The sequence below is a fragment of the Poecile atricapillus genome, chromosome Z (genome assembly GCF_030490865.1).
Source record: "Poecile atricapillus isolate bPoeAtr1 chromosome Z, bPoeAtr1.hap1, whole genome shotgun sequence".
In the NCBI taxonomy this organism is placed as follows: Eukaryota; Metazoa; Chordata; class Aves; order Passeriformes; family Paridae; genus Poecile; species Poecile atricapillus.
In genome coordinates this window covers 64,735,531-64,750,152 of record NC_081289.1, presented here as the reverse complement: position 1 = coordinate 64,750,152, position 14,622 = coordinate 64,735,531, and the positions used below count along the sequence as shown (strand labels likewise).

The 14,622-nt window shown below is 42.6% G+C and overlaps 2 protein-coding genes across 3 annotated transcripts in view; one reads left to right on the top strand and one right to left on the bottom strand.

Annotated features, from left to right (window-relative positions):
- LOC131572920 (low-density lipoprotein receptor-related protein 6) overlaps positions 1-13,268 on the bottom strand; it is a 114,755-nt gene extending 101,487 nt beyond the window's left edge. For both annotated transcript variants that reach the window (XM_058826365.1, XM_058826366.1), the window contains exon 1: positions 13,148-13,268. In XM_058826365.1, coding sequence (XP_058682348.1) covers positions 13,148-13,202 — 55 coding nt within the window. In that variant the 5' untranslated portion in view covers positions 13,203-13,268. The remainder of the gene's footprint in view (positions 1-13,147) is intronic.
- Positions 13,269-13,270: 2 nt separating this feature from the next.
- LOC131572590 (proline-rich protein 36-like) lies at positions 13,271-14,077 on the top strand. Its single transcript, XM_058825835.1, has one exon. The coding sequence runs from the start codon at positions 13,271-13,273 to the stop codon at positions 14,075-14,077; it is 807 nt and encodes a 268-aa protein (XP_058681818.1).
- Positions 14,078-14,622: the final 545 nt, after the last annotated feature.

Here is a 14,622-nt window from a genome sequence, read left to right as displayed (position 1 = left end):
TGCATGTCAATACTCCCTGAAATTATATATCTCAAACATTTATGTATAGTACATAAAAATACAAAATTCATTCCATAGCATCAGGCAAATAAATACTGGTTTAGCGTGCTGAAGGTGGTATAAGGAGGCAGGAAGAAAAAAATATACAGGAATGGACAACATAGTTCTTTCAAACTCAGCTCTACCATTCCTGCTTAGTTCTCTAACACAAAGCCTTCCTTTTATGTGCTTTATTTGCATACTCTGTCAGTTTGTACAGTCTGTATATTTTTCATAACAACACCTAAAATGACTAATGTAAAGCAGTAACCATGAAAAAAGACAGCTTCTTAAATGTAGTATGCCTGCTTAATTGTCCTTAACCACAAACTATATATGGCATTATGAAAATTCCAGCCTCATTCCTACTTCAACAAAAGGTTCAGAAAAACACTACATTTGTATAAGGCAGACAATGACACCCTTTGACTATCAGAAAACATTTCTACCTTTCCCTGTATTTACTCAGAAACTCTAGCACTAGAGCTCTACAGAAGCATTTAGATCCATAAATACTCCTCTACCTGTCACCACACAAATGTCACAGGGATCTTGCAGATTTATTCCTCAGCATAGATGGGCACTTCAAATTTGCAGCAGAATGGATGTCCTAACCAAAAGGTCAAAATTTACAGAGCCAAGGTTGTGCATGGCTCAGTAATGTCAAAAAGCCACACTGCTGTTTGTCATACAGTTCCCTGTATGACAAACTCACACTGAAATTAGAAATACTAACAGACTTCAGTAAATTCAAAAGCTGGTTTCCAAGATCAGACTACTCCCCTCATAATCTTATCACAAAACAATTTCTCAAAGACACTGTCACATCTGAATTGGGAGAAGCTGAAAGAACTAAGAAAGTTCCTTCATCTACTTGCAATTAAATGAGTTCTATATGTTTCAGGACAGTGGGAGTTTTGCTGGTTTTTAAGAAAACTGAATTGCTTAGTCTGTCATTCTAAATTCAGAAACACTGAATATAACTTGATTTATGATGAACTTTAGATAGAAGAAGGGAGGGGTGAAACTTGCATGTTAAGCTTTCCAATTTGTTGTTACATTCAGGAATGAAGCCTGCATCACTAAAATAATAAAAACCAGGTTTGTTCCACTCCGCCTCCAGTCCTCCCCAGAAAACACGAAGGCTTCAATGTGCTATAAAACCCAGTTACTGAAGTTACTGAAGGCAGCATTAGGACTGGGTATCATCTCTACATTTACTTCACCCAGGCAGCAGTGCCAAGAGCAAAATTGTGCCAGATCCCACCCTGTCCCAACTTCAAAAGCACAGGACACTGAAGAGACTGCTTTCTTGAATAATGTAGTTATGAACTGTACTAATGATCTGGGAAGAAGTCCAAGAACATCTCCTTTCAAAGCTGGGCAACCATTTGGCAGTTTAAGTTATAATGGGGCAAAAAGATACAAATCAGATTTTTTTTAAAGAAGCTGAACTCTTTACATGTTTTTATTTCTCTTTCTATAGACACAATAATAAAATATAGTGTAACTGCAGCAAATTACAATACATTGAACAGAAGAACATTCTTGAAAGATAAAAACACCTATCCTGGAAATAAAAAACAGAAATAGTAATGAGTATTACCATTTCCTCTATGACCTGAGAGGTCTGCATGCAGGTAATTCTTCTAATTAAAGTATCCAACACAGAGTAAAAGTTATGCTTATTTATAAACTAAGATATTTTTTTAGTACCTACCAGCAGAAACAAATGTTTCCTTAAAGAACACAAAAGTTACCAAAACTCAGGTTTTACATATTTCAACAGCAACAAAAATAATTTACATGTTAAGAAACTTCTGCCAGTAGTGGTCACTGAGCCTATAACTGTTTCTTTACTCCAATATTCAGGTAAAACCTTAAGTTTACCACATGCAGTATTAAGGGCCAGACGTTGTCTTTTTTGCCTTACTTTTACAACTAGAATTCTACCAGCATCCTTCTTCCCACTGCCAAACTCCAGTTCATACACCGCGTCTTTCTCTTGGCTGCAACTCCTTTCTCCTACTGAAAGTTGCTAATCCCTAGGACACTCAGGTCTGCTTTCCCTTACACTTATTTACTCAGGTCTTGCATTGTACATCTGACTTAAGGGCATCTATTACAGGTATAAAAATGCTGCCTCTCACAGGATGCAAAGTGATGAACCAACATAAAACAAGCACTTTACCAGCTAAAAAGATTTTTTAATCTTTTTGGTGTTTAAGTGGCAATTATAAACTGTCAGAATTTGTCATGCTTTTCTTTAACTGGTCCAGTGGCCTTTTCCACAAATTCCCAGTTTCTCCTTTCTACCTAGACTGACCCAGGACAGCTCTGGGTGCCATAAGGCAAGGCCAGTGTTACCTTCAACATGTGCATTCTTTCACTGACATGGAGTTTAGCCTGGCTAAAGCAATTAGTCGCATTTCCACAAAATCCTTTTTTTTCAGTCCCAAGCCCCAGCAATGCTGTTCTCCCCCCTCCCTCAGTTAAGGGCCCCTCCCCAAGCTGATTCAAATCATTATGTCACCAAAAGGTTTGACTGGGTTAGCAAGTTGAATCAACTCAAGAACTGCTTCAGCGAACTCCAAAGCTGACATAAGGCAAGCAGCAGGGAGCTGGAAGGGGAAGCAGCTCTCCCCCCTCCACTGGCAGCCTGCTGGATTTGCTCAAGATGAAACTACAGCCATCTCCTTTCTCCCCAGCTTCCCTTCCAGCCCTTTTTGGACCCCTCTTTTGCATTGGCTCAAGCACTTGTCCCGTGCCATGGCGAAACAAAGCAAGAAGCTAAACCCACTGAAGGCTACCGAGCCCTCCCCACCACCTGCCAAAAAGCAGTTTTTAGCCAGCCATCATCCAGAATCAGTTCAGACCAAAAATCAAATCAATGTAAGCACTAGCACAGCAGAGGAAGGAAGGACTGCATCAGCTTTGACTAATTATTTGAACCAGTTTCTCATGAACCTCCAGTTAAGGAACAGGACTCAGAGCAGAGATGGCCACTGATAAGTTGTGGCAACCTGCCACAGAATCACGGTTTGGAAACCACTGAACAACTGCTGACATTGTGGGAAGAAATATCCACATAGAAGTCACAGGTAAGAAACCCCACAGACTGTCACACTGGAGGATGATGTTGAGTTGGGAAGGGAACACTCCCCATCTTTTAAAAGTCTTGCTGAAGAACTCTGAGCATCTAAAGTGAATTGGTAATGCCAAGCACACTTCTGTGAGGACAGCAAATGCGAGGACTGGAGAAAAGAGGAGACACAGTGATGAAATGTACTAAATACATGCTTACCTGGATGAGACACAGTAAGAAAGGACTCCAAATGCATTGACAGAATGCCATGTGTTCATATTCAGCTCACAAGGGAAGGAAAAGCAGGTAAATGGACATAGAAAACCAGCCAAGAACATTAATTGCAACCTCCCTAGAACCATTCAATACAGAAAACTCCTTGTATGCAATACAGTAATCATCCCCAAGATGTCCCACGGAGAACCAACACAAGAATGTAAGGAAAACTTACATTTGGACTGGCACAAGGCTTCTGGAGCAGTCAGTTATGAGGACTGTCCCTTCCCTCCCTGGGTTTCAAATTCCTTCATCACTGCTCATGCTTCTAAGAAATTCCGTATATTTATTTTCTACAAATGTTTGAGTTTTGCTACTCAGTTTGGAGAAGCAAGAATGAAAAGATTGAGGTAGCATTGGGAATATAGCCTGTGAGACTTGTATCAAATAAGAGAGACAATTTGAAAATAGACATAGTTTTTTTCCAAATAGCATGGGGGAGCCAGCCTCAAGAAGCTTATACAGAGATGGTTTACATTTTCAAGCAAACAATAAAATCACCAGGAAATACATAAGAGTTTTAAGCACAGCAAGCAACAGGCCAGGATTTTGCACTAAGTTCTCTGTCACAGCACTTTCCCAATTTTTTCCATGCAATACACAATTCCATACATTTTTAAAAATAAGAATAATGAACTGACTTACTAGTGCCTGCCATCCCTCCTTCACTGTGAACAGAGAGCAGTCTACTCTCGGAGCCTCCTTATTCTCACAAATATACTTGCAGGACACAGCAGGCAACCAGGAATTCAGTAAATGAGCATGAGGCAGCCCAAACTTGGCAGAAAGGACCTTTTCTCTTTTCAGCTAACCTAAAGTATATTCCTCAGGCTAAAGCCATGCAAAGGCCGTTCAGATGGTAACTCAAAAGGTCACAGGAGCAGCAGGCCAGTGAAGGAGATTAGTAGCCATATGAGTGCAACAGCAAAGACACCAAGCTAGGCAATAATAGCATTTGGATTCTGCACTAAACTTTACTGTTTTCAGGCCTTTGGCCAGTTACTAGCTGTAGAGACCAAGACAACCTGCAGGACTAGCTAGTACAGAGGCAGCAAGTCATCTTTTAGCCTGCTAAAAACAGGGAAAAAATTACCTTACTAAAGATAGAAGGATGGAGACATGAGAATGAGAGAAGGAAAAAAGAAAAGAAACAGGGCTTCAGGGAAGGATAGAAATACCAGGTCCAGGCATAAAAAAGCCAACGGAGCTGACAGATTATAGCAAAAGCACTCATGACTGAAGTACACTATGAAGTCCCAGCCTATGACAGGCAAAAAACTTTCTGAATAGTAGGTATCACCTGCCAAATCATCCACTGGCAACAGAGCCATACAGCAGGATTAACTGTGTGGCTCTTCTCAGAGCTAGGTAGCACAGTCATACAGATCTTTTGTCCACCTTTCTGTAACGTGTATTCCCCTGTTCTGAAGTTCTTTTGATTGCACTCTCATGGGGGTGGAACACAGCACTTTAGCTCTGACATTTTTCTAGCTTTCTGCTCTGAATCTACCTGGCTGACAAGAGGATGAGCAGAGAGCTGATGCTCCCTGGTCAGGCATCAGCTTGCAGCTGCATTGCCATAAAACACTACCACCACCTTCTTCCATGACCCTTCTGCGTAAAGAGCAGCAGCAAAATAAAGGTGACCTGGCACTTTCCAGGGCCAACTGCAGGCTATGGAAAGCAGAAATGCTCCTTAGGGATGTGTAATCAAATACTTCCATGATCCACATTAATATCTGCAGAACTTCAACATTATACAGCTCATTTTCTCAAGTGTCCTCGTAATCTTCCTTCAACACTCTTCCAGCCTCTCAAACGGTTGTCAGAATAACACATAGCACTGCAGATGAAGTCATACCAGTTCCACACACGTTGGCAATACTTCCCCAGTTCTACTGGCAACACCCATGTTTAAATCAACACAATCTGTTTAATGAAAAAGTTAGTTAGCAAGCACCTCTGCTCCTGCAGGAAAGAAGTCTTGTTTGGCTCTACCAATGAGAGTTCCACATCTGAACAGGGATGGTATTCTCCAATCTAAACTAAGTGCTGTGATGACAGAGAAGGCAACTGGATCACACTGAAACAAAACACTGCCCTTCACACCTGGCATCACCTTTTCCTACAGCATTTGTAACAGTAAGAAAACAAACCAAAAGTCTTGATCATATTCCTCAGGAAGCTGTTGAAGCTGAGTCCATCCACTGAAGGAGAGTGCCAAGACATGACACTGTGGTGCTGTGACAGCAGGAGCTCATTTCCCAAATTCTAGGAAGGCTAAAGGCTGCAAGACTTTGTACACCCTGGCAAGCCAAGGTGGGAATACCCCAAGGTTTGCTGCTACTCTGGAGCAACTGCAGCTTATGATGTGTTCCAGCCTAAACAGCTCACACTTGAGAGTGCACATCCGGTTGGGAATGGCCTGGGAGTGTTACTCTCAGTCACTCCTACCAGCTCACTCACCTCCTTTGCTGGAGTGTAACCCAAGCACATGGCAACAGCCCAAGCCTTACCTTGATTGCTGTTAGCTCCACTTGGATCAAAGGATTCACACCCTCAACAACAGCACACATCTAACAAACTAGGCCTTTCTCCACACTGACAAGAAGTTCACAGCAATTAACCACTCTCAGATGACTTTTCCAACAATTTATCCAAGGTTGCACACCAGTCTAAAAGATACTCAAAAAATATTTATTGAAGTGTGTCAGTTTGTCTCACTAAGTAAAAACCATATCAAACAAAACAGCTCATTTATTCTGCTTTGAGGCTGGGGTTTTTTGTTTAGATTTTTTAAGCACTATCAGGAAGTTGCTGTAGGGCAGGAACATAAAACTTAGCACAAAAAAACCCTTTTCAAATGAAAAGTTAGGGATTGTTTTTAATGGGTAAGGAAAGATGTGCACATACTTCAATAATTTTGAGAATTATTAGACATTTTATTTTGTGAAAAAATGTAGCATACTTTTAACTCTCATACTTTTAATATCCCAGCACTATTAATGTCAAATGTTCAATAGGCTTACATTTGATGTAACGACACATAGGGGAAAAAAAAATCAAACTACCCCATAAAAAACGACACACACACATGCAGGATCCCTTGGAAAGGGTGAATGACCTTGTCTTTTTCATAATGAATGGGACTCATTTCTAGAAATCCAAAAGAAAAACAAACCCACAAACACAAAACCACACAACTTGGAATTATCTTACTCATTTTACCATAACCTACAGGGTAAAAGGGTAACTGCTGAACTTCAGTTAAGTTTTTGAGCTATAAGAACATCACCACATTTTCTAAATGGACATAATAAGACTCACCACAAGGTCTACAAATTCTTCCTCATTATTCTTAATATTCTTTCTCTATTAATCTGTGTGTGGACAAGAGGATTCTTGAATTTTCAAAGTGTTAATATTTTAATTAACACTAATACTATGAGTATAAGCAGGAGTTTTGACAGAACAACTAAGGAAGCGAAGTCTGAAGTCCTATGACACCTTAAATTTCTGTTACTTTCCACATAGCCTTAACTTCCAGAATTCCAGCAAACATATCAGCTACTTTATAGAAGCATGAACTCTCTGAAAATGGACAGAGGAGAATCTTTATTATTAAGGAATTCTAGAGGCACAGACAGTTAAAAAACCCAAGCACACTACATACAAACTATATTTTTCCTCTGAGAACAGATTGGGCAGAGAGGGGAGGAATAAGGGGAAAAATATCATAGAGAAGAAAACAAACAATTTTTGATTAAGCAAAATTATATAGCTAGTTGATTAAATTTTTCTGTCTCAAATATGATTACTTTTAAAATCGGACATCAAGAACTCACACATGGACCTCATAAACAGAATTAAAACTATAATCCCATTATTGCCACATTGATTATATCACAAGGGAGTAATTCTATTTAGGTAATGTGATCATGTAACAAGACACTAAAAAAATCTTTATGAATGTTGCCATTTTCCATGTCTGTTTATATTTAAAACATTTCCTTATTGTTCTCTTTATATAAATACTGAAGCTCAAAACACATTCCATCTTTTAAACTGACATGCTTCTTTCTCCAAGTAGTTTATAACATTTTGCAAAGGAAACAAAGTTTTACTAACTAAAGAATTGCTTCTTTTAACCTAGACTTTGACTGGTTAATTTCTTATAAGTCTATTAAGAACAAGGTATTACAGATAAAGGTATTAACAATATTCCCATTCTACTCATAGACTGATATGTTTGACTCCATTTCAAAATTGGTGGGGAACTGTGCCAACTACATGGAAATCGAAAGGTCTGTAGCAAGACAATAATGAGACAAAAACCCCACCCTATTTTCATAACCATTTCACCAGAGAACATACCAAAAAGCAGAAATGACAACAAGACGCTTCTAGTCGCAAATGCAAGCACTGTGTTCTAAGTTTGTCCATGTGGAACAAATAGCAAGCCTTTCACATTGTGAATGTCCTGACACAAATATTTATAAACTACAAGGCTATCTAGAGAGTTCAATGAAGGCTCCCTATGTCAGCTTGTCTGGCAAATACATAAATTGGAAAATGTTGATTAATATTTAGTGTGTCAATACCCAGCATTTATGTATAATCCATTAAAGATCCAAAAATTTCCCTTTTCAAGCCTTGGACAATTACCAGAAAAGAATGACAGCCTCTTCATTTGGAGTACTGTGTATTCTGTATCTCTGCAAGTGGTACATACTCTGAAGCCACACCTGATGTGTAAGCTGAAAAACTAAGGGTTATTAGGAGAGCATGTACTTCGTTCACTGAACGGTAATTACACTTTGTAAGAGTCATCACTACAAAGTGCTCGGCACAGAAGAAGTGGAATCACTGGCTGTTGGCTCACCCCAAACCTCATGTGCACACATCAACAGTCACCCTTAGTGAGCCACAGCATTTAAAACTCATTTAAAACTGAGGGTTCAGTTAAGTGGGGAGCACCAACTGCGAACACAAGTAGACCATCCTTGAAGCCTGCAGGGCAGCTGCATTCCCCTCTGCATCTTTCTAAGCAACATACACCTCTTACTGGTACAATTCCATCTGAGGGAAATTCCTTATCAACCTGAATTCTACCCAAAGCTCTCAGGTGAGGTGAAACATGAGGGCTCCCCAGCAGGAGAACTGGAGAAGGAGCTGAGCAAGTAGGCAATCAAACAACTCCCAGACACAGCAGAACCACCAGCTCAGCCAGAAGCAGGAGCATGCAATAAAGCTTTAGTTCTAACTGCATTTCTGGTGCCACACAACAGTAACATGGACACCTCCCAAAAAGTACAAGGAAATTTTGAAGATGCCACCAGCAAAGCAACTCAAGTATTTAACATTTCTTAGGAAATTAATGAAGTTAAATATACTGGGGACAAAGAATATAGTATTTAAGTCTGCAGACTGGCTGCCAGAGGAGATGCATGGTGACAGAGCAGAAACTGAGACCTGTTTCTGTTTTCCTGCCCTAGCCCACTCCCTCAGAGGGAAGAAAAAATATCTTCACTCTACTTAGTTTAAACTAAAAAGTAAATCCCATATTACAAGCACTGCAGCAGATATTTTTGAAGCTGGCATTTTTGAAATGCGACATCGTCATAAAGGTGGATTACAGATGCCCAAAGGAATCAGATTTCTCCAGCTCCCAAAGACAGAGCTTAAAAGGTTCCTATATGCCCAATTCTTAAGAAAAAAACAAAAAACAAAACAAAACCCTTCTACATATTCTACACCTTGTAGCCAAATTCCTTACCTAGAACTCGGAGAATGCAGATTGAAGCAATTCTCTAGGGAAAAAGAAACATGAATACAATTCATGCCCCTCTAACCAGTATTGCTGAGAAACAAGAACAAAGCTTTCCACCTGATTATCTTCATATAACTCATGCTGAAGGATACAAGTCCTTTACCTGCATATACCTCTGACCAGAACTTTCCTGTTTATTCAGAACTTCCCTATACCTTGTCAGAAATGCTACTTTACCTCACCTCTAAGACAGAGTAAAAATTGCCATCAAAGTTTTTAAGTCCTAATTTTTCAGTTTTAAATAAAAGCGAAAGCAATCTGGAGATAACTAAACTATATCACAGAAATGCAATTGAAAGAACTATAAAATTAATAGTGGATTTTGGAACAACTTAGATCACACTAATTTTAGACTATTCTATGAAAATATTAAAGAAGGAAATGGCAGACAAGGGCACACTGCTTTCTGAGGAATCATGCAGTGAAGAAACATAACTAGAAAATGGTTGATTCAAGCTTGAGTGAAGAAACAGACCACAATTATTAAAAAAAAAAATATATTTCCAAGTCTTATTGCCATAGTATTGTACAGTCTCTAGGTGAAGAGACCCTTCACCTGAATGCAAATGTGAAATGGCACCTGAAATGCCACATTTGGTCTCCAACCTGAGTGCTTCAGGAGCACAAATCTATTCCTTATCCCCTTCTCTGACTTCTGGTAGAAAAATAAATGCACACACCATCAAAGTTTAGGAAAGTTTCAAACACACCACAGCTTAGCAAAGTTTTGAACATTAAACTCCTCTAAACAACATGCAAATAGATCTGTCTTTAAAAAAAAACACAAAAAACACAAGGATCTGTTTATGAAAACAGAAACAATGGATTAAAATCAATTAAAACAGTAACAATATTACAACAATAATAATGGATTCAAACAAACTCTTTTCTGAACTCTAGGGAAGCATAGTTTTAAAATATCAATTACTAAAAAGGCATTTTCATTTCTTCACTATCTGACCTTAAACAGAGAGGACTGTAACATTCAGTAGGTTTGCACAAATATCCTTTATAAGGTTTCTGTTCAAGCAAGAGCTTTATGCACTGCCTGCATGATCAGTGTTTAAAGCCAAAACAAAACAGCAATTGCATGCTGGCTGGAGAGCTACTTCAGGAAGAAAGCAAGCCATGAACACTGGTGTAGGAAACCTCTCTTTATCACTTTTTAAAAAGTTGAAACCTCAGTTTCACAGTTATCTGTAGCATCCTGACAGATGTGATGACGCTGCTTTTGCCTCTTTGCATCTGTCAGTTATCTAAAAATTATCTCTCTGATTGGTTTCACAGCTGTCCTGGAGAACACCCCAAAGTTGCCAGAGAGCAGCCTTAAGTCCACTCCTCTGGAATACCCTAAGGAAGTGGCTTCAAGAAGCACTGCTGGTCAGAGAGGTGGAACCCCAATCTCCCAAATCAAACCATATGCAAAGAGGACAGAACAGAGACCACTGACATCCTTCTTCCAGCAGCTATATTAAAAAAAAAACCCAAGCCCAAAGCACAGAACCTCCACAGCAAGCTGTCATGATGATAACCTCCTGTCGCTTAGAAATTCAAACACTTGCCCTGACAACATCAGTAGGACCTAATTTATTGCAGTCCTTGGATGATTTTTGAGACAGGTGCCTTGCCCTGTGCATCCATTTTTAGCCAGTAACAGCCTCATATTTCTTCAAGTCTTTATGCATTTCCAGGGTACTGATTTTATTCCTTTTCAGACTGGTAAGCAAGTCTACCATAGTTTTTTCAGAGTAATAATTCAGTTGTCATAAACCTTTGTCCATTTGTGTTTTCTATGAGAACAGGAGGCTGGCTCTGGAAGCAGAGAGGATACTGCAATCCACAAACACACACTACTACATTTGCTGAGTTTCTGTCTCCAGCACTGTCGGCTTGGCATCCTCTACAGACAGCACTGAATTCACAAACCAAACAGTGAACTTCCTAACTTCAACTCTACTTTCATGTATAAGCTTATTCATACTCATGCTGGCACTCCCTCTGCCTCATTAAGGAACTGCTGACACCTCTTCTGAACTCAACACATCTTACTTGAACCTATTCTACTTGCATAGATGCTGTTTATTAGGGAGGATTATGCATTAAAATTTGATTTTTGTTTCTTCACGGTTCAGCTGTTCCTGCTGTTTATGTCTAGCTAAAGTAACAATTAGCCAGGAGGAAAATTACTATCATGTCACAAACAGAGGATTACAACTTCAGGTAGGCAATCAAACAGCAGAGCACCAGGAACACAGATGAAACAGAAATGCTGTTTGGACACAAATGTCCTTGGCAATAGACAGAGGTGAAAGATGAGAAAATAAATTACAGCCATATGATTTATAAACTGAATGATTCTTCAAAGTGTCCCATTCAGCATGAAGTATACAAAAATTTGCAAAAGCACATGCCACTATTTTGAGATTAATTTGCAGAAATCACTGTAACAATATTATGTGACATCACATACAACAATTATTTCTGTGCTGTCATTTGAACTAGACTGAACATCAAACTGAAGCCAAACACATGGTATATTAAGAATGGGTATGATTGTTACTTATTAAAAGAAACTAAGCAGGAAACAGTTTCTCCCTATACTCCTGAGCCAATTTAAAACTTTTAAAATTTGGGGTTTAACTGCCACAACATGAAGTATGAAAAGTTACACATGCCATTTAAATAAGTATATTTGTATCTCTGCAAACAGGATACAATATGGCAAACAGATGCACGGGGTAAAAAAAAAAAAAAAAAAAAAAGCTATGGATGAGATGAAAATCTTAGTTTTCCAGATTACTGAGCAACTGGAGATTGAGCAGTTACTTCAATCTACACCACCCTTAGACTAACTTTCATCAAAACACTCTAATGGGGATGAACTCTCTAATTCAAAATGTAGTCAATTAACTGTTAGCAATTAATCTCTTCCCATCTAGTATGAAAAAAAGTCAAAATCAAGTAAACAGAGGAATTATGTATGCAAGCACCACAGGCGATTTCTTCCCAGAAAGACTGAGCACAGATAACTCTGTAGTTAGGTTTGCATTTTAAAAAAAATTGAAGAAATCCTGTTTTCTTTCAGATTGTACCCTGAAAGACAAGAAATTTGTAGCAGCCGGGAAGTAGAATCAAAATTCTCAGCTACTTTAAGTAACATCCCCTCGTAAGGCACTCGACTGTTCCTTTAAAGCCGTATGAGCATCCGTGGTGGTTCACCAGAGAAACACAAACTTCTTTCAAGTCCCAGCGCAGCGCCAGCCCAGCTGAAAGCTGAGCCTTCACTGCTCCCCTCGCTCCCTCGGCTGCGAGGAGCGGGTCGGGGCAGCACCGCTTTCCTGGCATTCCCCGCTCCCGCACCCCGCAGGATGGAACCGCGGGGGGAACGGGACCAGCCCGGCTATGGGCACAGCGGGACCAGCCCGGCTATGGGCACAGCGGGACCAGCCCGGCTATGGGCACAGCGGGACCAGCCTGACGCCGGCGCGGCCGAGCTCTGCCCCAGAGCCGCCGGTGCCCACGAACTGCTGGGGGTGCAGAGAGACACGGGGGGAGCGTGAGATAGTTTAAGGCGAGCCTTAAAAACAAACAAACAAACAAACAAAACAGAACAAGTACGAAAAAAAAAGAAAAAAAAAAAAGGAAAATGAAAAAACTTGAAAACAACAATAGGGCGGGTCGGGACGCGGCCGGTGGCCGCTGGCAGGGAGGACTGCTCCCGGCGCGGTTCGGGAAGTTGCTCAGGAGCCGGAGAGGCGGCGGCGGCCGGGAGCGAGCGCTGCCCCCGCGCCGGGCCCCGCGCCCCGCCGGCAGCCAGGCCTCGCCGCTCCCCTCCCGCACGCCCAAACATGGCCCCTCGCCACCAACCCGGCAACTTTCCCCCTGCCCCTCCCGCCGCCGCCGCCCGCCCCGCTCACCTCGCATCAGGGAACAAAAACTGCAGGCGAGTAGGCTGCGCAGGACGGCCCCCATCTTCCCTCCCTCCTCGCTCTCACCGGCGGGGAGGCGGCGGCGGGGAGCAGCACCTCCGCTGCCAGTTCATGCTTCCAGGCGGGCGGGGGAAGCGGTGGGGAAAGGGGGGGGGGGGCTGGGAGGCGGGGAAGGGCGGCCGCGGAGATCCCCCCTCGCCGGTCCCTAGCAGGCCACTGGCCCCGGCGTGCCGCCGCGGGAGCGGGCGCTGCCCTCCATGCCGGCTGCTGCTGCTGTTGCTGCCGCCGCCTCACCGCGACCGCCGCGGTCCTTCCCCCATCCACCCCTCCGCCTCCGCCAGCCGCGCACAGGCGCAGGGATACAGTCCTCCTCCTCTTCCTTCTCCTCCTCCCGCGCCGTGCCCGGCCGGCTCCCGGCGCAGCGCCCGCCCCCGGCACCGCTCCCGTCGGGGAGGGCCGGAGCGGAGGGGCGGGGGCGCTCTGCTTCCCCTCTCCCGGGCAGGATCGCGCACACCCCAGGCAGCCCCGCAGCCGGCGGGGAGCGCGGCTCAGGAGAGCTCCCTAAGGGAGGGAGGTGAGCGGGGTTACAGCACCCCCCGAGCACAGGGAAGGGGCGAGGTGGGGGGGGGGCCGCATTCCAGCGGGACTACTTTGCCTCCTTTCGCCCCCTCCGCCGCCTGCGATGCGGTTCAGCCCTGGCCCGTGAGGACGGGACTACTTTCTGCCACAGAGCTGCGGCGGCGTCCGAGCGGCAGCACAAAGGCTCCGATCCCGATTCCGATCCTGATCCCGATCCCCCTTCTGCTCCTGGAATGGGCTGTAATGCCGGAGTATCGCCCGGGGGGCGGGCGGCAGCAGGCAGGGTGGCAAAATGAAGTTATGGTCCTTTCCCCCGGTGTGCAGACTGAAGAGCAATAAATCCCGGCCTTTCCCAAAGCAGAGGGAGCAGGCGTTCCTTATCAGCAGGAGTTGCTGCCCGGCTGATGTAATGATGCGTGATTTATTTCCCAGCGCTTTTGGGGACGCTCTGCGTTATTGTCCCCCTTGCTAAACTAAATGTGGTGGGCTGGGTTTGTGCTGGTTAGAACAGTGTTACCAATAATATGCATGGCCAGTGTGCTGTGTTTAAACATAGTATTTTACCCTCTTGCATTGAAGTAAACCTACCCTTTTCTTTCTGAAGAGGCTAACAAGTTAAGATTTTGTAATACACCTTCAATTGAAAAAAACTCCCCTCCTTAACTTCTTTGTTCATTCCTAATAAACAATGTAAAGTGCAGCTTTCTTGCATTTCCTCTAGATGAGAAAATCTACTTCATGATTTCAATGCATCTAAACATTTTCATTAAGTCTAGACATCTACAGCACTGTTCTCCCTTCCTCACAGAATGTGACAGCTGGTGAGTAGAATAATGATATGAAGCAGAACAATTCAGAGCAGTATTTGAGGTACCTGCCATTCC

What these genes read in the sequence shown, in the direction of transcription:
- LOC131572590 (XM_058825835.1), top strand. Translation starts at nt 13,271, where the DNA reads ATGCTTCCAGGCGGGCGGGGGAAGCGGTGGGGAAAGGGGGGGGGGGGC.